Source organism: Bufo bufo, chromosome 1 (assembly GCF_905171765.1).
Source record: "Bufo bufo chromosome 1, aBufBuf1.1, whole genome shotgun sequence".
In the NCBI taxonomy this organism is placed as follows: Eukaryota; Metazoa; Chordata; class Amphibia; order Anura; family Bufonidae; genus Bufo; species Bufo bufo.
The window spans coordinates 234746139-234770264 of record NC_053389.1 but is presented as its reverse complement, the minus strand read 5'-3'; the positions used below and the strand labels follow the sequence as shown (position 1 = coordinate 234770264).

Genomic DNA, 24126 nt, shown 5'->3' with positions numbered 1-24126 from the left:
GATGGCTGAAGGTTGGGGGGTTGATCTGAGGCATTGGGGGTCTGATTGCTGGTCTGACCTGAGGTGTAAACTAAAATATTTTTTTCTTATTGTTCTCTTCTAAAACGTGAGTCTTATAGGGCAAAAAATACGGTACAGTGCAGCAGAGACCCTAGTCAGTTTATATAGTCGTTATATAGTGTTATATATTTTAATATGCACCTTGTGTTTTGTTAGAGGTTGTCACAGCCCCGCCCCCTTTTACTGACATCACTGAATATAATAGTAATATAATTACACTGTGATCAGACATGAGATCCACACACCTTATACTACAGTAACAGCTATTCCATCTATTACTGCTGACAACCAGCCTCTATATCATGTCTGAGAGGTTGTCACAGCCCCGCCCCCTGTTACTGACATCACTGAATAGTAATATAATTACATTGTGATCAGACATGAGATCCACACATCTTATACTACAGTAACAGCTATTCCATCTATTACTGCTGACAACCAGCCTCTATATCATGTCGGAGAGGTTGTCACAGCCCCGCCCCCTGTTACTGACATCACTGACTATAATAGTAATATAATTACATTGTGATCAGACATGAGATCCACACACCTTATACTACAGTAACAGCTATTCCATCTATTACTGCTGACAACCAGCCTCTATATCATGTCTGAGAGGTTGTCACAGCCCCGCCCCCTGTTACTGACATCACTGAGTATAATAGTAATATAATTACACTGTGATCAGACATGAGATCCACACACCTTATACTACAGTAACAGCTATTCCATCTATTACTGCTGACCACCAGTCTCTATATCATGTCTGAGAGGTTGTCACAGCCCCGCCCCCTGTTACTGACATCACTGAGTATAATAGTAATATAATTACATTGTGATCAGACATGAGATCACACACCTTATACTACAGTAACAGCTATTCCATCTATTACTGCTGACAACAGCCTCTATATCATGTCGGAGAGGTTGTCACAGCCCCGCCCCCTGTTACTGACATCACTGACTATAATAGTAATATAATCACATTGTGATCAGACATGAGCTGACAACCAGCCTCTATACCATATGAGGACATAGTGGCATATAACCCAACCATTATAAGTGAATGGGGTCCGACAGATGCCAGATGTGTTTTGTCAATTTAGTTTCCTCTGCTCCTATTAAGACAGAAAAACAAAAAAACTTGACAGAAGTGTGAACATTGCCTTATTTCTACCTGAGTCTGGGAAAGCTGGGTGATGATAGCCATTAGATAGACCCCTCACACAGGGGTTGTCACCCAGCTTTCCCAGACCCCACCAATCATAACTTGGCTATTCAGGATCCAGGCTCCAGTTGGGTGACAGCACATCCATTAGAGGCAATGGCAGAGCCCCAATCTAAGCCACCCTCTTGCTGCTGGCTGTGTGGCCCCTGACTCTTGGCAGTTGGAGGGTTTGTCCCTGGATTTTCCCTGACTTCAGACTTCGTCATGTTGACTCACTATCTTCTGACATTGGACACGCCCAGTGAGGGGGAGGGGCGATTATAAAGCGATCTGACACGTCTGGAGCCGTTTGGGTTCAAGGAGCGTTCCTGTGTACGGGCAAAGTTCTCAGGGAGCAGCAGGTAAGTGGTGCGGACTGTGCCCTCACCGGTGGGGTTAATTCTGAGACCCCCTCAGCTCAGCCTGACCCTGTCGTCCTACACTTTTTATAGGACACACTTTGACGGTAGGTCTTGGGGTGACAGCGGTAGGTGGTGACGAGGGCGGAGGCTGTTTAGGGACCGCAGCACATATTTATTAGTGGTAGAAGTTTTTGCAAGTTCCTTTTTTTTTTTTTTTTACCACTGCAGCTACCTGTTTACCCAGCTGGGCGTGACAGGGGCCCCAGCAAATGTACTGACATTAGGGCCTAGACACAGGTGTAACTGTTGGCAAAAACACGACTTCAGCCAGTGGATGGCGTAGTTCTTACGCCAGGGGCACGGACTGCCATAGATTCGCCTAACTTATGACCAGGTGCATAAATTAGCCGAATAGGAGTAAATCAAAAAGGACACTCAGTTTTTCATGGCCGTTTTGCATCAGTGTGCGCATCCATTTTCTGTCCGTGTCTGTTTTTTAATGTCCGTTTTGTATCAGTTTTTCATGTCCGTTAAAAAATGGATGAATTTGACCCACCCTTCTGAGAACACCCACAGGACGGTAGGCCCCCAGCTAAAATAATGTTCCCCGTACTGTAGGATTTTTTTTATTTTTTATTTTATTGCCCCCAGCTTTAATAATGCCCCTTGCTAAATAAATAAATGTGCCCCGCAGTGTATTTTTTATTTTATTTTTGAACTGCCCCTAGCTTTAATTATGCCCCTAATGTAGGGCCTCATCTTAAATAATGTCCTCCCATAGTGTTTTTTTATTTATTTATTTTTTGACCCACAGCTTTATAATGCCCCCCATGGTTTATATATTGCCCCCATAGTGTCTCGCAGCCACAAAAACAACGCTAGTGTGAAAGTAGCCTTACTTGTGTGACCAGAGAAGAGTCCTATCTTGGGCTACTTTCACACTTGCGTTCAGAGCGGGTCCGTCTGATGTCTTCACAGACGGATCCGCTCCTATAATGCAGACTTGGGCTCTGTTCAGAACGGATCCGTCTGCATTATAGTTTAGAATAAATTCTAAGTCTGAAAGTTGTTCAGACGGATCCGTCCAGACTTTACATTGAAAGTCAATGGGGGCGGATCCGTTTGAAAATTGCACCATACTGTGTCATCTTCAAACGGATCCGTCCCCATTGACTTACATTGTAAGTCTGGACGGATCCGCTTGTGTCCGCCTGCTGAGCGGAGGCTGAGCGCTGCCAGACTGATGCATTCTGAGCGGATCCGCGTCCACTCAGAATGCATTAGGGCTGGACGGATGCGTTCGGGGCTGCTTGTGAGAGCCTTCAAACGGAGCTCACAAGCGGAGCCCCGAACGCAGGTGTGAAAGTAGCCTTACTTGTGTGACCAGAGAAGAGTCATATTTTCAAGCTCTGACTCCTCTCCGGTTAATTTCCATATGGATCAAATCGTTTATTTTTTTACACAATAATGGCACAGAGGGGACTGGATATTGCGGATGTGCTAGCGGCCATCAAGCAACCCATGTCCTCAGCTCTATACCCCAAATCCCATTGATAGGTTCCCTTTAATGGGTCTGTGATCATGAACATCCTTTTTCACGCAACATTTCTGCATTTAGGAAAAATCGCAGCATGTTCTGTATTCAGCATGTTTCACGTAGCTCTGGTTCTATAGCGGTGAAAGGGGCTTGTGTGAAAAAAACGCAATGCGTTTTTCAATGATGGTTGCGGGGAGATGTAGATTGTTCTTCAGGGTTTTATTAACTTATTTTTTTTCACGCGATTGAAAAACGCATTCCAAAACTGATTGTACCCGCGCTGAAAAAACTTAGACATCACAACGCATTCGCAACGCAAACTTACACAACACAATTGGAGACAAAACTGACTGGACTTGCGTGCAAAACCGTCAGTGTTTTTTTTCTTGAACACAATCCATATTGTTTGTGTGAAAAGAGGCCTAAGACTGGCGTAAAAAGTCTGTCTTAGTAAATGACCCCCCCCAGTGCGTATAAACAGCACAAGGAATTGTAAAGGCTCCTTTAACGCGAACAGATTTTTAGCCGCAAAACTTTGTGATGACATCTTCCGCATGTGAAGACACTCTTAAACTACAATTATAAGCGAAATATCATAATGCTTAAAGCGGTTATCTGGGTTGTGCTGCGATCACGTGCCGTACATTGGTCGCTGGCCTGGGGTTAGGACCCGCAGCGCATGTGTAAGGCCTCATGCACACGACCGTTGTTGGGTTCTGTGTCCGTTGTTCCGTTTTCCGTGATTTTCTGCAGACCCATTGACTTTCAATGGGTCAGTTGAAAACTCGGAAAATGCACCGTTTGTCATCCGCGTCCGTGATCTGTGTTTCCAGTCCGTCAAAAAAAATATGACCAAGTCAATGGGTCCGTGAAAAAACACGGAGGCACACAAGATTGTCATCCGCGTCCGTGATCTATAATTTTTAAGGCAAACTTGATTTTTTTTTCACTTTTCATGTCTGGTGATCCTCCAAAAATCAAGGAAGATACACGGAAACAAAAACGGATCACGGAACAACGGAACCCCGTTTTGCGGACCGTGAAAAAATACTGTCGTGTGCATGAGGCCTAAATCGGAATATCTCACTAGCGCTATGGCTCGAGATTCAGACTTGCACATGCGTTGCGAAATATTGCCACAGGCTAGAATCGTGCCCAAGGAAGTGGCCGCCACACGGGATCGCAGTGAGACATAGATAACCCCCTTTAAATAATCACCTCCATCACGTCATTGGATAGTAGAGGCAGCTATGGCAACTGGTGTCCTTAGGTCTGAACTCCCCCCCCCCCCCCCCCCCCCCCCCACAAGATGGGCATCATGGCTCAAGCAGATCCGGCAAAAATGTCGGCTGGACAAAAAAACGGTGCATTTGTCTGGCCAAAACTTGGGATTTATGCTGGAAAAGTGGGTGGACCATTGCCAGATCCCATTATAGTCAATAGGGATCCAGAGGTGAACAGTTGTATCCGGCAATGCCAGATCAGGCCACAGGAATTCAAATGTAAGGCCTCATGCACAGCACCGTATGTATTTTGCAGTCCGCAAAAATGGATCCGCAAAAAATAAAGATGACATCCATGTGCATTCAGTATTTTGTAGAACGGAACAGTTGGCCCCTAATAAAACAGTCCTATCCTTGTCTGTAATGTGGACAATAATAGGACTTGTTCTATTTTTATTTTTTGCAGAACGGAAATACAGACATACGGAAATAAATGGTTCCACATACAGTCCGTAACAGACACGAAATGAAAATAAGTACCAAAAAGTACCAGTCATGAATACGTTTGTGTGCATGAGCCCTACAGTTATCATAAATCCAAGCAAACGACAGGTTCCCTTTAATGGGTCTGTGATCATGAACACCGGGATTTGGGGTATAGAGCTGAGGACATGGGTTGCTGGATGGCCGCTAGCACATCCGCAATACCCAGTCCCCATAGCTCTGTGTGCTTTTATTGTGTAAAAAAAAACCTGATTTGATACATATGAATCGCTGTGGAAACCCAGTCCAGAGGTCCCATAATTAGCAGAATGAACATTGCCTGTGTACCACGTTTCGTGTGACTGTAGTTAGGTTGTCCAAAAAGTACCAGTCAGGGGGGTGGATGGGTGCTTGGATTTATGATAACTGTAGGGCTCATGCACACAAACGTATTCATGACTGGTACTTTTTGGACAACCTAACTACAGTCACGAAACGTGGTACACAGGCAATGTTCATTCTGCTAATTATGGGACCTCTGGACTGGGTTTCCACAGCGATTCAGCGGCCGCACAAATTTGTGAATTAAAGGATGTAATACACATAAACGTGTGAGGCTGCTGATCACCTTAGGCCCCATTCACACGTCCGCAATTTCGTTCCGCATTTTGCGGAACGGAATTGCAGACCCATTCATTTCTATGGGGCCGCACGACGCCTGGCCTGCAAATGCGGACCCGCACTTCAGGGTCCGCGTTTCTGTTCCCGTAAAAAAAAAAAAATAGAACATGTCCTATTCTTGTCCGCAATTGCGGACAAGAATAGGCATATTATATTAGTGCCGGCAATGTGCCGAACGCACATTACCGCTGTCCGTGGTTTGCGGATCCTCAAAACGCGTTACGGACGTGTGAATGGAGCCTAAGGTGGACAAGTTTGTGGCCTTCACATGGTGGCCACCACAATGAAACCCAGTTCTAAAATGAACGAACTGTACAAAAGATGATTAAAGGGGTTCAGGCTAGAGGTATTGATGACCTATGCTCAGGATAAGTCATCAATAGCAGATCAGCCGGAGTCGGACTCCCAGCTCCCCCACATTCAGCTGTTTGAGGGGTCGTTTGAGGATAGCTCATCAATATCTGTATCCTGGACAACTCCTTTAGGGTCTATTCACATGTAGCTGTTAAGGTGCAGTTAATATTTGATGCTGCAATATGTAAAGTAATTGCAGAAGTTTACAGATGACCGGTAAGAAAACATACAGCCAATTCCGGCATTACAGTACTATGGTAAAATCAAATGAATGTGTGTTTTTTTTTTTTCAAATGTGGTTTTGACTGCACCTCAACTTCTCAAGGAGGTAGGGGTGGGATTCAAATTTTTAACAGGTTCCCTACTCAAAGGCGGACGCGCGGTATCACGACATATATTTACATATACATACACCATATATATGCAACACACATAAATACACCATATACATGGTACACAAACAGAAATACACCATATATACACTACACACACATACCTCCCAACTTTTAAAAAGCCTGAGGAGCTAAACTATGGAATGGAAGCGCTCATCTCCGTCTGCCACTGTAATTTTGACAACCGGATCTGGAGAACCTGAGGGAACTGGTCCCATGCCTGTGGGGAGGATTTATACAACCAGTTAGGGCCCTTGCACACGACCATATTCCCTCTGAGACATGCGGTCCGTGAGCGGGCCATATGTCCCGGAGCGGCATTGATCGTGCGCACAGGAGCACACAGCATCATAGATTACTATGATGCTGTGCACGTCGGGCCGCCTGCTGGGCTATTGTCATAAGAGTGCGGGATAATAGCCCCGCGGGCGGCCCGACGTGCACAGCATCATTGTAATCTATGATGCTGTGTACTCCCGTGCGCACGATCAATGCCGCTTAGGGACCTATGGACTGCATGTCTCGGAGGGCATACGGTCGTGTGCAAGAGGGCTTATTCTGAGGTTAGTAACTGGGATAACTTTCAGTTTGTTATCCTTCTGACATGAAAACACCAAGGCAGGTGAATACCTCCTAGTAGGCACTTTATATGGCTATAGGCAGGTGAATACCACCTAGTAGGCACTTTATATTGGTATAGGCAGGTGAATACCCCCTAGTAGGCACTTTATATTGGTATAGGCAGGTGAATACCTCCTAGTAGGCACTTTATATTGGTATAGGCAGGTGAATAGCCCCTAGTAGGCACTTTATATGGCTATAGGCAGGTGAATACCTCCTAGTAGGCACTTTATATTGGTATAGGCAGGTGAATACCTCCTAGTAGGCACTTTATATTGGTATAGGCAGGTGAATACCACCTAGTAGGCACTTTATATGGCTATAGGCAGGTGAATACCCCCTAGTAGGCACTTTATATTGGTATAGGCAGGTGAATACCACCTAGTAGGCACTTTATATGGCTATAGGCAGGTGAATACCACCTAGTAGGCACTTTATATGGCTATAGGCAGGTGAATACCCCCTAGTAGGCACTTTATATGGCTATAGGCAGGTGAATACCCCCTAGTAGGCACTTTATATGGCTATAGGCAGGTGAATACCCCCTAGTAGGCACTTTATATGGCTATAGGCAGGTGAATACCCCCTAGTAGGCACTTTATATGGCTATAGGCAGGTGAATACCCCCTAGTAGGCACTTTATATGGCTATAGGCAGGTGAATACCCCCTAGTAGGCACTTTATATGGCTATAGGCAGGTGAATACCCCCTAGTAGGCACTTTATATGGCTATAGGCAGGTGAATACCCCCTAGTAGGCACTTTATATTGGTATAGGCAGGTGAATACCCCCTAGTAGGCACTTTATATTGGTATAGGCAGGTGAATACCCCCTAGTAGGCACTTTATATGGCTATAGGCAAGTGAATACCCCCTAGTAGGCACTTTATATTGGTATAGGCAGGTGAATATATATTTTTATCCACTTGGGAGTGATGAGGAGGCAGTGGGAGATAGGCCAGGGCTGTGCCATCGGCCCAGGCATATTTACTTACATTTACACCAGTTTTAGGTGTAAAATTAGGCAAAAGAAACGACAGGCGCACACACTGGAGGATGCGCCTAACATGACTAGGTGCACACCTCATCATAAATTAGGCGCATCCATCCTCTGCCACCGCAAAGGGAAAACAAATGGCGTTGTGAAAAGCCAGTCTTTGTAAATGACCCCCACTGAGTTCAGAAGGGTTACTGCTGCTGTCACATGATCGGCCATTATAAAGTCTTCCTCCTGCAGCAGACATGGCAACACAAGATCAGTGACTAATTATTAGCTATCCTCCGGTGGCTGACTCATACTCGCTCCTAATTTCCAGTTTCTATTTGATACCCAGAGTTGCAACTTTACTGTTAATTTATCAAGGTTTAGTCCTTTCATTGGAGGAGAAAGGTAAAATACAACTCTCTGTAAATAAGATCTATCTGCAGAAAACCGGTCCAGCCAGTTAGACAATACTTTATGTAGGAAAGCTGGGAAACCTCCTATAAGGGTAGGTCTACACGGAGACATGTCGCACAACACAAAAATATGTCTGACTTGTCTGCAACTTGCTGTCACATGACTATTTTAGAACTGTGATTTGACCGTGAAAACACACCCGAGTCGCATGCGACTTACATTAAAGTTAATGGAGCAAAAGTTGCATCCAACTTGTGAACTACGACACAAAAACCACCAAGTCTAGATTCTTTTCCAGATAGTTTTAGACTGTTACATTGCACCATATCATGCTCGAATACCATTGACAATCCTTACGTGCAATGTTGTTGTGTAGCTGTACACTAATCATGCCTCCTATGTACATCAATATAACCACTATAATACTGCCTCCTATGTACAAGAATATAACCACTATAATACTGCCTCCTATGTACAAGAATAGAACTACTATAATACTGCCTCCTATGTACAAGAATAGAACTACTATAATACTGCCTCCTATGTACAAGAGTATAAATACTATAATACTGCCTCCTATGTACAAGAATATAACCACTATAATACTGCCTCCTATGTACAAGAATAGAACCACTATAATACTGCCTCCTATGTACAAGAATAGAACTACTATAATACTGCCTCCTATGTACAAGAATAGAACTACTATAATACTGCCTCCTATGTACAAGAGTATAAATACTATAATACTGCCTCCTATGTACAAGAATAGAACCACTATAATACTGCCTCCTATGTACAAGAATAGAACGACTATAATACTGCCTCCTATGTACAAGAATAGAACGACTATAATACTGCCTCCTATGTACAAGAATAGAACGACTATAATACTGCCTCCTATGTACAAGAATAGAACTACTATAATACTGCCTCCTATGTACAAGAATAGAACTACTATAATACTGCAAAGAAATGATCACGGCTAGCTCCAAATAGGTTGCAGGCATGAAAAAGTGCAAACTGACAAAAAAAAAGTTCATTTCATCCTCCGGATAAAACAATGGAATCCTTTATTGAAGACTAAGGGTGTTATATACATCCGAATTGTCCCACAGAAGGTGCATTTTTTTTTTTTTTTTTTGGTGTGCTATGCGGGTCATTTATTAAACTGGTGTAAAGTCGAACTGGCTTGCCAATATCAACCAATCAGATTTCACTTTTCATTTTCCAAAGGAGCTGTCCAAAAATATGATGGGTGGATAATTGGTTGCTATGGGCAACTAGGCCAGTTCTACTTTACACCAATTTGATAAATTACCCCCTATGTGTTTCGCATACCTGGATTATATGACAATTCTTCAATAAAGAATTCCATTCCAGAGGCTGGAATAAACTTTTTTCGTCAGTTTACTATAATACTTCCTCTTTTATATACAAGAATATAACTACTATAATACTGCAGCATATACTCGTAAATCACAGCCAGCTGAAGCAGGAATCTCGGCGCATGGAAGTGATGTGGACCACCAAGTAACAGCAGGAAAAAGCATAACCAGTCACCGGATAAAACATATGGTGTAACTTTATTTCATCTTCAAATGATCCAAATAGGAAAGCGGACACAGTGACACTACAGCTTTCTTGTGACTTGTATCGCTACAACAAAGTGTGGGGTTTCCACACAAAATGCATCACAAGCAAGCTATAGTGTCACGGTGTGGCCATTTTCCTATTAGGATCCTTTGAAGATGAAATAAAGCTGCTTCATGTGTTTTATCCAGTGGCTGGTTTCTGCTTTCCTGCTGTTACTTGGTGGTCCACATCACTTCCATGCTCCAAGAGTCCTGCTTCAGCTGGCTGTGATTTACGATTATATGCTGCAGTATTATAGTAGTTATATTCTTGCACATAGGAGTAGTATTATAGTAGTTATATTCTTGTACATAGGAGGCAGTATTGTAGTAGTTATATTTCCAAATAGGAAAATGGACACACAGTAACATTATAGCTTTCTTGTGACCTGTTTTTGCTACGACTAAGGGCTCATTCAGATGGCCGTATGTGTTTTGCGGTCCGCAAATTGCGGATCCGCAAAACACGGATGGCTGCCAGTGTGCGTTCTGCAATTTGTGGACTGCACATGGCCGTCACTCTCATAGAAAATGCCTATTGTTAGCAATTGCGGACAAGAATAGGACATGCTCTATATTTTTTTTTCTCGTGCATGGCATTGGGGGACACAGCACTATGGGTATATGCCCAGCTGCCACTAGGAGGCTGACACTAGGAGGCTGACACTAGAAACAAAAAAGTGTTGGCTCCTCCCAGGTGGGCTATACCCCTCTGCCAGAGCCGAGAGATATCAGTCTAGTTCTAGTGTCCGTAGGAGGCAGATATGACCTGCTATTTCTTTTTCGCAGGTCATCCTGCTAAATTTGATTTTATTTTTATTTTCATTCCCTGGCTTCTGCCGACACCAGTCTGGGGCGCATAGTTCTGCAAGCAGCTGTGCTTTAGACTGCGGCATGGCGCTTCTTTCTTCCCTCCCTCGGGGACTGCTTTTGGACGTCCCATGGTGCTGTGTCCCCCAATGGCATGCACGAGAAAAATTTATTTTTTGTACTCACCGTAAAATCCTTTTCTCGTAGTAGGCATTAGGGGACACAGATCCCACCCTCGAGTTGTCGGGTTTCCCCAGTTGAAGACTTGTTGGCTCTGTTTTTTTCCTGGTTCTGGTGTGCCGTTCCTACTGCTCTTGTACCGACTGATATCTCTCGGTTCTTGCAGAGGGGTATAGCCCACCTGGGAGGAGCCAACACTTTGTTTCTAGTGGCAGCTGGGCATATACCCATGGTGCTGTGTCCCCCAATGCCTACTACGAGAAAAGGATTTTACGGTGAGTACAAAAAATCAATTTTTTGCAGGGCTGCGGAAGTGAACAGTGAATGCGGACAGCACACGGTGTGCTGTCCACATTTTTTGCGGCCCCTTTAAAATGAATGGGTCTGTACCCGTTCCACAAAAATGCGGAACAAAACATACGGCTGTCTGAATTTCCACACAAAATGCATCACAAGCGAGCTATAGTGTCACTGTGTGTGGTTATTTTCCTATTCGGATTCTTTGAAAATGAAATAGTTACTCCATGTGTTTTTATCCAGTGGTTGGATTCAGCTTTTTCCTGCTACTATAACACTGCTTGCTTCTTATGTACAGGAATATAACTACTATAATACTGCCCCCTATGTACAAGAATATAACTACTATAATACTGCCTTCTATGTACAAGAATATAACTACTGTAATACTACCTCCTATGTACAAGAATATAACTACTATAATACTGCCGCTATGTACAAGAATATAACTACTATAATACTACCTCCTATGTACAGGAATATAACTACTATAATACTGTCTCCTATGTACAAGAATATAACTACTATAATACAGCCTCCTATGTGCAAGAATATAACTACTATAATACTGCTTCCTATGTACAAGAATATAACTACTGTAATACTGCCCCCTATTTACAGTAATAAACTGCTATAATACTGTCTCCTGGTTGTGCAGTCTTCCTGTGAGGTGACTTATCAGTTTTATTGTCTCTCGGCAGCCATGGTCTCGGTGCAGGATGAAGCTTTGGACGAGGTTCCTCTCCAGGAGGAGGACAGTATTGAGTTCCGGGTGTTGATGGTATATGCACAGCGTACTTTGCCCAACAATAAATTCCAAGACCTGATGAGCCAGACTCCTGTAAAGAAGAAAGAGGCTGAAACCTCCAATGGGGAAGGACACACAGTTGGTAATGGGCCTGCAAACTCTCTTAAAAAGAAAGGGAAAAAGAAGAAAGGTGCTGCCACCTCTAATGGGGAAGGACACAAAGTTGATGATGGCCCCTCGGCCACCCCAAAAAAGAAAGAGAAGAAGAGGAGTAGGCACTGGCGATTGTTCCCAAAGTGTCTGCAGCCACCAAGAGACAAGGAAGAAATCAAATTCCGTTCAGACGGTAGGTATAACGCTTTTATTACAAATGAAACCTTGTTCATCAGGATATCAGGGGCCCCTGTGCTTAGGGGACCACAATCCTCCCAAAAGCAGACGCTTAATGCTAGTCAGATATCTCGCCATACAGGGGTGTATTTTCAGTCTGCATAATATTTTATTTATTTCCACCATTAAGGCTTATTCAGACAACCGTAAATTTGTTTTGCGGAACGAATGCAGACCCATTCATTTCAATGGGGCCGAAAAAGATGCGGACAGCAGACCTATTCTTGTCCACAATTTCGTACAAGAGGCATTTCTATCATAGGGCTGGCCGCGTGCGTTCCGCAAAATGTGAAACGCACTCGGCCGGTATCCTTGTTTTGCGGATCCACAAAACGCATACGGCCCTTACACCTCTGTTTGTAACTGGGGACTGGAAGTCATAGCCATAGGTGGCCATGTGTGGAAAGCTGTCTTGGTTTCTCGGGGACCGAACCAACATATAACCATAACTCCTTGTGTACGTTATCCCCCATTAAGTTTTGTGCCTACTATGGTTGGTACAAGAGCGGCAAGCCATGTCCACATGACATCCACACACTACTACTTCTCTTCTTGTTGCTTCTAATTCCTCTATTGTTACCTGTTTGCAGAGAATCCGGATGACACGCGCTTCAGAGAAATCGTCCAGAGACTAAAATCCATTGTCCAGGGACTGGAAAAGCAAGATCACGAGAGTGCAACATTCAGGGTGTTGAAGCGATTGCCCAGCATCCAGCATGACGGAGATGGTAAGAGATGGTCTTAATAGGTGGATGCCACTGGTGCAGATGGTTAGACTGATCAGCCACTTTAACCATATATAAACTGTGTCACTTTCATTCTATGATTGTACTACAACTCCCAACATCCTCTGCATCCCAGATGTCACAGAATATAGATTTTTTTTTTTTTTTTTTCTCCTATCTTAAGATCTGTGAAGGGGCAGGACGGGGACTACTTTAGCTATCACTGCAAACATAGATACTCGTACAAAATTACCACAAAAAATGCCAGTGAACGCGCTACAGCTTAAAGGTGCCCATACATATCAGCTGACTGCTCTACTGTGGCATACTCTGCATGGAAGCAGACCACGTGACTGCTATGGGGCACTTGGGGAGGTCCTTGAAAGCTTCCTAATTCCTGACTGAAAAATACAGCATTTTAAAGCAGCAACCACTAGGGGGAACCTAGTTAAATGGAGTTCAATAGTAGCTGTATACATTCATTTACATTGAGCTCCCCCTAATGGTGGCTGCAGGCAGACCACTTTATAATATATTGTGTGAGAGGAAGAGGAGGTATAGAGATTGATCGGTGTATTTATGACAGTTGTCTGGTGTAAATGCATTCAGAAATATGGTGTTTAGAATGAGCGCTACATTTATGAAGCACATGGGTAAGGTGAATCTCATTTTTTAATGAAAAAAATAAATAAAATCCTCCACAAACATGTTCCATGTGTTGTGACTAGGGATGAGTGAATTGACTTCGGAAGAAACCTCCAAAGTCAGTTCGCATAAAACTTTATTCTAATACTGTACGGAGCAGGAGCTCCGTACAGTATTAGAATGTATTGGCTCCGATGAGCCAAAGTTATTGAGACTTTGTGTAATAACTTCATAAATTTGTACTGTAAAAAAACATTTTCCGAACTCTGGTTCGGTTCTAAGGTACCACTTGGAACCGAAACGGAGTTTGGGAAATGTTGTTTTTTTTTTTTTTTTTTTTGCAGTACAAATTAATTTATGAAGTTACGGTATTACGTGAAGTCTCGCGAGACTTCACAAAGCAATAATTTTGGCTCATAGGAGATGATTCATTCTAATACTGTACGGAGCTTCTGCTCCGTACAGTGTTGGAACAAATTATAATTTTTTTAAACCATTTTTATAGAGTTTTCAGAAAGGTTACAGTATGCATTAGTGGTAGCGCAGTACCAGCATATAATTTATACAATACTAAAATAGAGCAAATAAAGAAACATATGAGATTACAATGAAGGTACAGTTTCATGTCTTCAATTACACTACTTGTTTTTTATGCATATTTACAAACAGTTTATGTAAAAGAACAATACTTAGATTTGGACCATTGTTCCCATACATCTAAGGATCTCTCATGATGTTTGCATAAGAATGAGAGGGTTTTCTCATATGTATATGCATTATGTCAGACAATGAAGGAGTAGTGTCAATAATTCTGTGGCTAAAAATAAGTGTGCTAAAACTCCGCTACTTCTGCAAGGGATGTCTCCCAGGTCGAGGTATAATAGGGCTAAAGAAGGGGATGGGGACATTGGGTAACCGGCTAGTTCAGAGGCAACCTCAAATACTTCCTTCCAAAGTGCCTCAAGTTTGGGGCAGGACCATAGTATATGCAATAAAGGGCCCCTATTTCCACCCCCCCTCCAGCACTGATTAGAGGTACCAGGGAACATGTGGCATAATCTGTCTGGGGTGTAATACCATCGTAGTGTGGACTTCATTATGCATTCATTAATGTGTAGTGCATTTAAAGGGAACCTGTCACCGGGATTTTGGGTATAGAGCTGAGGACATGGGTTGCTAGATGGCCGCTAGCACATCTGCAATACCCAGTCCCCATAGCTCTGTGTGCTTTTATTGTGTAAAAAAAACTGATTTGATACATAAGCAAATTAACCTGAGATGAGTCCTGTCCCTGACTCATCTCTCGTACAGGACACATCTCAGGCTAATTTGCATATGTATCAAATCGTTTTTTTTACACAATAAAAGCACACAGAGCTATGTGGACTGGATATTGTGGATGTGTTAGCGCCGGCCATCTAGCAACCCATGTCCTCAGCTCTATACCCAAAATCCAGGTGACAGGAGTTTGGTGGAGAATCTTCCATTGAGCATTTGAAAAGGATTTATTTAATTCTGTCTCCCAAGAAAGAAAAGGTGTGGATTTAGTGAAGGTCTCTTTGCTACCCAGCTTGACATATATAGGCTTGAGGGCCAGATTTGGAACAAAGTTTTATGCAAATCAACTTTGGATGTTCCAGCCGAAGTCTATTCGCGCATCGCTAGTTGTGACATTTCTTTATTATTCCTGCTAGAAGTTATGAAGGAATTGCTACCAGTTTGTAATGAAGGTCTAGATAGTTGGTGTCAATAAAACTATTGTTAAGAAAAATGGCACACGTGGCCTCCTCTCCTGTACCCTAATGGCATGGTCTGGTTCTCTTCTTCAGGTGAAGAGGATTTAATTAAAGATATTGTGGAGATTCTGAGAGCAGAAGGCGACAAGATGAATAAAGAGGTGATTATTGCTCTATGATAATATATAATGTACAAGGAATGACACAGACTCGGGGATTTGGGAGCTTTGCATCAGTCAGATAGGATTTCCTATACAAACACTGGAAAGAAAATCACCAGCTTGTTGTATTAGATCATAGATTGATATGCTCATGCCGTGCAGCACTCCTCAGGCAGACTCTGTAGTTCCAATAATCCGGAGTATCCTTGTTCCATCAAGACTTAGACTCCTGCCTACTGGTTATGGTACTACAGATGTAATGTCCATATCACTGGGAAGTGTCCTCATAGATAATACACATGGTATACAAGAGCCCTATGTCAGGGGTAGGGAACCTTTTTGCTGCCGAGGGCCATTTGGATATTTGTAACATTGTTCGGGGGCCATTTAAAAATTGCGCTTCAATTATTTTTTTTTAAATCTACAGTGCTGTATATATATTACATATAGCACAGGTGCCATTTTGACCACACGTAGCAGTCTAATTTTTAAGTTCAGAATATTTGTTCTTTATTTGGCATGAATGGCAGCCAAGCTGAAGCCAGGGGGCGTCTACATCCACCTTTCACTCCGCCACTGTCCCTGCTTTTGTCCCTTTCTCAGTCTCATATCTGCCCCCCCACCTCCGTCAGATCCCATCAGACCCTTTCTAGCATCAGATCAGACCCTCCCCTGCCTTAGATCAGACCCCCAGCCTCAGATCACACCCCCATCAGACTCCTCCTAACCTCAGATCAGACCTTCCCCACTTTCAATTGGCCTCAGATCAGCCCCTATCAGAGCCCCCAGCATCCAACTTGCCTCTCCAGCTTCGGACGGCGCTGCCACTTGGCAGATTCACTTACCCTCCCTGGTCGTCTTCCTGCCGCATTGTACTGTGACCTGACGGCTCACAGCGCGCACACCTATATGCACTAAGTTCTGACACTGTACGTGGACACAGAGCGGGGCAGAAGACCAGGGAAGGTGAGCACAGTCAGTGCAGTGCTGTTCTTACCTCCCTTGCTTCCTTCATGCTAATGACCGCTCTCATAATGGAAGCGGTCATTAGCATTTTTACTGTGTTCTGGCAGGGGGCTGGAGGCCACATGAATTGATCCCCGGGAGCCATAGGTTCCCCACCCCTAATGTCATTGAGGAGGTGCAGTATAGTCAGGCAGCCTGCAGGTGGTGCTGTTACATATGCATTTTCTATGTAATTGAGGAGGTGTAGTGCCATTAAGCAGCCAGCAGATGATGCTATTGCAGATGTAATCTCCAGATCTTAGAGGAGCAGCATTCTATTATTGAGGAGGTGCAGTGGTACTGGCCAGCCTGTAGGTGGTTCTCTTATAAATTTTTATTTATTTTTGTTCCTTCTCTCTTCAGATTGTCCAAGAGCAGAGACTTCAGGCAAACTGGTCTTACAGTTTCTTTCAGAAGCTTACTGAGGCTTATGTGTCGCAGATGATCCCTGCCTCAGAACTAGAGGACATACAGCAGACCAGTAAGATTGCGCTGTGCATCCATGCCACCACCAAACTCACCGCTTTAGACAGTCATCCCATGAACCGGATGTTTGGGTTTGGAGCCAGATATCTAAAGGAAAATTACAGCCAGTGGATACAGCAGCAAGGAGGATGGGTAAGCCCAGCCACAAGAGGGAGCTGTTGTAGAACAGCAAATCTCAAAGAGGAAATGGTCTAACAGCTCCACATGGCAGGCAGTGTGAAGCCTGAGTCTCGCTGAGACTGGAAGTGGATTTAAAGATGTTATCCGGGAAATAATGATGACATGACCTCTCCCGAGGATAAGTCATCACATCAGCGGAGATTTGAGTCCTTGCATCCCTGCCGATCTGCAGTTTGAGGGAGCCGCTGCACTTACTGGAGCTCTGGTGAGCAATGCAGGCTCCTGGCAGCTTTCCAAGGACAGCGCTGTACATCGCATAGTGGCAGTGTTTGGTATTGCAGCTCAGCCTTAGGGCTATTACACACGAGCGGATCCCGTGCATGTCAGCTGCAGCGTGAATGAGGGCCAAGCCCTGCACTGGAAAGCAGAGACACGGAGCATTAACAGGATTGACGCTCTTTGCCTCTGACCTTTTTTACTACAAAATCACGGTGACAACTTTATCTCGCTGTGATTTTGTAGTAAAAAGATTAGAGGGGCACAGAGCATTATCAATCATGTTACTGCTCCGTGTCTCTGCTGTCCAGAGCGGGGCTTGGCTCTCATTCACGCTGTGGATGACATGCACAGGCTGCTGCGCTCAAAACCTCTCCTAATAGCTTATCAGTGGGGTCCTGCATGTCGCACCCCCACAGATCTCATACTGATGACCAATCCAGAGGATAAGTCCTAAATATCTTTTCCTGGATAACCTTTTAAGTCTTCAAGCAAAGCACAGGTGCAGCAGTGCTTCTCAGAGCTACCTGTATCGGCTCTGGAAGTATGAGATCCGTACTCCACATTCTGCAAAAGCGTAACCGAGCCGACGCAAGCGGAAGGTGCTTAGTGACCCCTTAACGCCACTTGCATTATCGCTGGCTCTAGTCCTGGACAGCAGTTAGGGATATACTTACCAAGCTGCTCTACATAGATGTGCCTTGGATCTACATTGTAACCACCACTGTGTATAGTTCTCCAAAACCAGGAGTGGAGCCTACAAAGAAAAAGTAGAATTGAAAAATGTGCCTCTTCTGTGTTCCGGACCCAGTCTGGGATTTGGCTTAGAAACTGTCCCATTTAGACTACCTCAGGCACAATGCCGATTTATAGATGTAAAGGGATTTGGGTTGGGGCTGTCAAAGATGATCTGAATAACATTAAATCTTCTTTTAGGAAAAAGCTATGGGAATCCCAGACACACAAGACGAGTCAGAGGAAGAATAAGGTACGGAAGTCTGAGTCGAATGCCACCCAATTCCTGTGATCTCAAGCATCTGACTTGGGACTTGTCTTCTGAAGCATGGAATAACAAATTCATCTATCATGCAGGACAAAAGGGTCTTGTATGCATTTTAATGCCAACATCAATAGAGCAGTGACAAGACGGGTACAACATGAGTGGCAGGACCCTGAGTGACCTGCATGTTACTAGTTGTGAGGATTCCTGGGCAGCACTGGGGTTCTGGGTTCGAATCCAACCAAGGACAACATCTGCATGGAGTTTGTATGTTCTCCTGCATAGGCTTCATCCCACACTCCAAAGACAGGGAATCTAGATTGTGAGCTACATAGAAGACAGCGAGTGTGGAATATGTCATTGTTTTATATAAGCGAGTAAAATAAATAAAATACATACTGGTCTCTTTAAGGGAATACAGACCAATGGTGCTTCAGACCGGTCACCCGGAGGATCACAGAGCACCAGCTTTGACTCGGAGCACAGAGATGGACAAGTGGGTGGGGCCTGTAGATCAGGTCATTGTGTTGTAGCTCAGAATCCTGGTGTTGGGGTGGGTTTACACAGGCCAATGGAGCAGGCAATTACTGGGAAGGAAGCGTTCCTTCCCTACAATTGCCTGCTGGTTAGTGGAGGGAAAGCGCTGCATTTACATGTGATCACCTTTACTGTATGGGGATGGGCAATGGCTATTGCAAATCATTTAACCACATACAGATTCATTGTTTCTGGCCTCAGGCTGGGTCTCCTAGGCAACCTGTTAGTGTATTACAATGCAGATGTATTGTAATGAATTGTAGAGGGGATCAGACCCCCAAAAGTTAGTCGGAAATAAAGTAAAAGAACTGTTTTAAAAAAAAAAAGAAAAAGTTTCAAGTGAAAAAAACGCCCCTTTTCCCCTTATTTTTTATAATAAAAAATTTAAAACAAAAAGAAAAAACACACATTAGGTATCGCTGCATCCGTAACAACTCTATAAATATCACATGATCCACCCCGTCCGATAAACACCAAATAAAAAAACTGTCAGTAATTTGTCACCTTACATTACAAAAAGTGCAACACCAAGCGATCAAAAAGGCGTATGTCCCACAAAATACCAATAAAAATCACCTCATCCTGCAAAAAATGTGCCCCCCACATAAGAAAATCACAAAAAAATAAAAACTATAGCTCTCAGAACCTGAGACACTAAAATATCATTTTTTTTTTTGTGTCAAATATGCTATTGTGTAAAAGTTAAATAAGAAAAAGTATACATATTGGGTTTTGCCACGTCTAACAACCAGCTCTATAAAAATGGTGAACACCGTAAAAATACAGTGCCAAAAAAGCCACTGTCACCTTATATCACAAAAATTACAACATCAAAAAGGCTTATGGCCCCCCCCCTTCCAAAATAGTACTAGTCACCTCATCCCGCAAAAAAGGAGACCCTACCTAAGACAATCGGTCAAAAAATAAAAAAAGCTATGGTTCTTAGACTATGGATACACTAAGACTTTTTTAAAAAAAAAATTTTAAAATGCTATTGTGTAAAAGTTAAATAAAAGTATACATATTAGGTATTGCCATGACTGTAACAATCTGTATAAAATCTCTATAAAAATGTCACATGACCTAAACCCTCAGGTGCATGCTGGAAAAATAAATACTACCAAAATTACCAATTTTTTTTGGTCACCTTGCCCCATAAAGTGTAATAGTGAATGATCAAAAAAATCATATGTACCCAAAAATGGTACCAATAAAAAACGTTAACTCTTCCTGCTAAAAACGAGCCCCTGCACGAGACTCAGTAGAAAGAAAAATATGGTTTTTGGAAAATGGACACAAACACTTTTTTTTTTTTTAAATGCTTTATGTAAAACTGAAACAAAGAAAGAAAGACATTTGATATCACTGTGTCCATAACAACCTGCTCTATAAAAAATAGCACATGATCTACCCTGTCAGATGGATGTTTTAAAAAAAAAAATATATAAAAATGGTTGTTTTGGCACAGTTTTTGTTACCTTGCCTCACAAAAAACGTAATATAGAGCAATTAAAAATCATATGTACCCCAAAATAGTACCAATTAAACTGGCACCTTACCCCCTAGTTTCCAAAATGGACCCTTACAGTAGAAAATCCCAAAAAGTGACCCCATCAGGGGGGCATTAAAATGGGACATGGCATCTAAAAACCAGTCCAGCAAAATCTGCCATCCAAAAACCATATGGCGTTCCTTTTCTTCTGCGCCCTTAAATCAGTTTACGACCACATGCTGGAAGTTTCTGTAAACCGCAGAATCTGGGTAATAAATATTGTTTTGTGTTAAAGAAAAAAATGGAAAATCTGGCAAAAAAGTGAATTTTTTTTATTTAATCTCCATTTTCCTTTAATTCTTGTGGAACACCTAAAGGATGTTAAACTTTGTAAAATCAGTTTTGAGTAACTTAAGGGGTGTAGTTTCTACAATGGGGTCATTTATGGGGGGTTTACACTGTAAGCCCCACAAAGTGACTTCAGACCTCAACTGGTCCCTTTTTTTAAAAGTGGGTTTTGGAAATTTTCTTAAAAATTTTAATTGCTTCTAAAATTCTAAGCCTTCTAACGTCCTAAAAAAAAAAAAAAAAAGACATTTACAAGATGATGCCAACATAAAGGAGACCTATGAGGACTGTTAAGTAATATTTTGAGGTATCACTTTGTTTTAAAAGCAGAGAAATAAAAATTTTAGAAAATTGCAAGTGTTTCATAATTTTTGGTAAATTTGTCTTTTTTTTTTTTTCATAAATAAAGGTGAAATATATTGACTCAAATTTATGACTGTCATGAAGTACACAATGTGTCACGAGAAAACACTCTCAGAATGGCTTGGATAAGTAAAAGCATTCCAAGGTTATTACCACCATATAGTGACACACAAAAAATGGCCTGGGCAGGAAGGTGAAAACTGGCTTGGGGTAGAAAGGGTTAATCTCTTATTTTAGCCTTTCCTGCAGAAAGTTTAGGATCAATGGAATATCCGGAGGTGAGGATAAATCCAAATCTGATCTGGAAAAATAGATAAATGCTTTCCAGATTTACCCCCCCCCCCCCTCCCCTCCATTGTTGCGACATAGCATCTCACCCCTGAGACTGATCCACTGCGTTGAGGTAAAAAAAAAAAAAAACTTTTGCATTTCTTGTTCACTCTGGAAGCAAACAGGTATATTGAGGGGACTCCCCCATAGATGCTCTATTTGGTTAAAGACTTCTTGACAAAGGCACCAATCCCCGTTTGATCCTGTGCCTGCTTAGGAAGTCTGCCTGAGTATTTTCTGAACCTTTCAAATGGACTTTTCCTTCTAATAGGTGGAAGATCATAAGTCAGATTTAATAACAGACGACTGTTTTCTCCCCCCCCCCCCTCTACTATAAGGTCATCCAGGTATGGGATAATTTTATAATATCCAACCTCTTTACTTGAGCCATCACCTCTGCCGTTTCCTTTTGGAGGTATCTCAAAGCTCAGTGCTCTGAACTGCCGATGAAAGACTGAGTCTTTTGTCTTTACTGCTACCCTGAAAAACCTCTGAGATGAGGGGTGCATGGGCATGTGATAAAAGGCATCCTTGATATGTCAACGCCATAACACAATTGGGGATCAGATGAAGGACTGTAGATGCTATCAATTCCATCCGGAATTTCTGATGTCAGGTCTTTCAAATTTATTATTGTTGTCCGATAGGATCTGTTTGGCTTGGGGACAAGGAAAAGAGTTGATGGAACCCTTCTCCAATTTCCTCTTTTGGAACAGGAATTAAAACAGCTGTGTCCATTAGGTCTTTTATTTCCCCTAATAAGGCTAACTGCTTTGGAGAATGCTGATACAAAGATATAATTTTTACTCTTTTTGGTGGGGATTTCTTGAAGTCCAACTGATAACCTTCCGTTTATAGTACGTATTACCCAGGGACTTGCTGTAATATTTTGCCAGGCTTGATAAAGTAAACTCTACCATCTGAATTTTTCTCCACTTGGTGGAGCTGAGCAAGGTAGAGATTTTTTTTTAAGCTGTTCTACAGGGGAACGAACCTCCATCTTGACCAGATTCTGTATGTTCTGGAAGAGAGACGAGAATTCTTCCGCTACCACTCTGTCCAAACATGCTTGACAACAGACTATGGGGTAAGATGGGCTTAACTTCTTTTTGCAAATCCCACACTCTCTGCCCTTTATCTTGTGGGTAGCTTTCCTTGGGAGCTTTTTAACCTGTATTAACACATCCCACAGAAAACCATATAACATAAAAAAAACACATTCTCCTACCAGGAGATGGTGGGGTACAACCCCTTACCCCCCCCCCCTCCAGGAGTACCATGCCAGATTCTGAATGCTGCTCTGTGCGCTGTGGTCCATTCCTCCGCCCCCCATAATTTCCAGCTGAAAGGGGTTATTTTGGAAGGGGTCCAGTCACTATACAGCAACCTGCCACTCTGCTGCTGCTACCTTCCACATCGGCCGGCGTCTCCTTTTGAAGGGCGTGCACTACCCACCATGTTTCTGGCTCCTCCTCCTCCTTCCTGTACCAGCGCGGAACGCACGCAACACATCTGGCACACTTGCCCACTGTCCGCCAAAAACCGGGCCTGCTGGAACACGAACACACACCACCTGACGTGCAGGGTGGATGAAGACTTCCATCCCCCACCGGAACACCGCCCAGCTGCAGACCTGAAGGAACATGAGGCAGCCACCAGGACTCCACCCATGGCAAGCAAAAAGAGACTAACCGGACTTCACAGCGGCTTCTAGTGAAGGCTTACGACAGGAACGCTCAACCTGCGGCCCTCCAGCTGTTGTAAAACTACAATTCCCACCATGCCCTACTGTAGGCTGTCCAAGCATGCTGGGAGTTGTAGTTTTGCAACAGCTGGAGGGCTGCAGGTTGAGCATCCGTGTCTTACACAGTCAGGTAAAATCTACTAGGTATTTTCAAAAACCCTAGAGATCCTGCAGCCTCCTAACTAGCTCCAGGAAAGATCCACTCCCCTGTCCTATGGACAGGAAACGGGAAGAAACTGAGGAATGGAGAGAGGAGGAACCTTCTAATTATCTGGGAAGTTCCTGTTTCCTGTCCGGAAGGGGGAGGATCTCTCACAGGTGCAGTCATGGGGCATAATGGAAAAGATGATTGAGGAGTCTGTACCAACAATCATTTCACCCAGATAACCAGCCCGAACATTGTACTGTGTAAACCCGCCTTTAGGGCTGTTTCACACGAGCGGATGCCGTGCATGACATCCGCTCCGTGAATGACAGCCAAGACCCGATGCAGACTGCAGAAGCACGGAGCATTAACATGACTGATAATGCTCCGTGCCTCTCTGTGATCTCTTTACTACGAAATCACAGTGACAACTTTATCTCACTGTGATTTCGTAGTAGAGATCACAGAGAGGCACGGAGCATTATCAGTCATGTTACTGCTCCGTGCTTCTGCAGTCTGCATTGGGTCTTGGCACTCTTTCACGGAGCGGATGTCACGCACGGCATCCGCTCGTGTGAAACAGCCCTTACACTTCATGCCCGGAAACTCTTGCGAACATTTGATTCTGCACTAGCA

At 43.3% G+C, this 24126-nt stretch overlaps 1 protein-coding gene across 1 annotated transcript; it reads left to right on the top strand.

The window, feature by feature from the left end:
- The first annotated feature begins 1541 nt into the window (after positions 1-1541).
- Positions 1542-19209, top strand: BCL2L14 (BCL2 like 14). The gene is made up of 6 exons (XM_040437169.1): positions 1542-1629; positions 11941-12333; positions 12968-13105; positions 15577-15644; positions 17013-17267; positions 18468-19209. The coding sequence occupies exons 2-6, from the start codon at positions 11943-11945 to the stop codon at positions 18516-18518; spliced, it is 903 nt and encodes a 300-aa protein (XP_040293103.1). The 5' UTR covers positions 1542-1629; positions 11941-11942; the 3' UTR covers positions 18519-19209.
- Positions 19210-24126: the final 4917 nt, after the last annotated feature.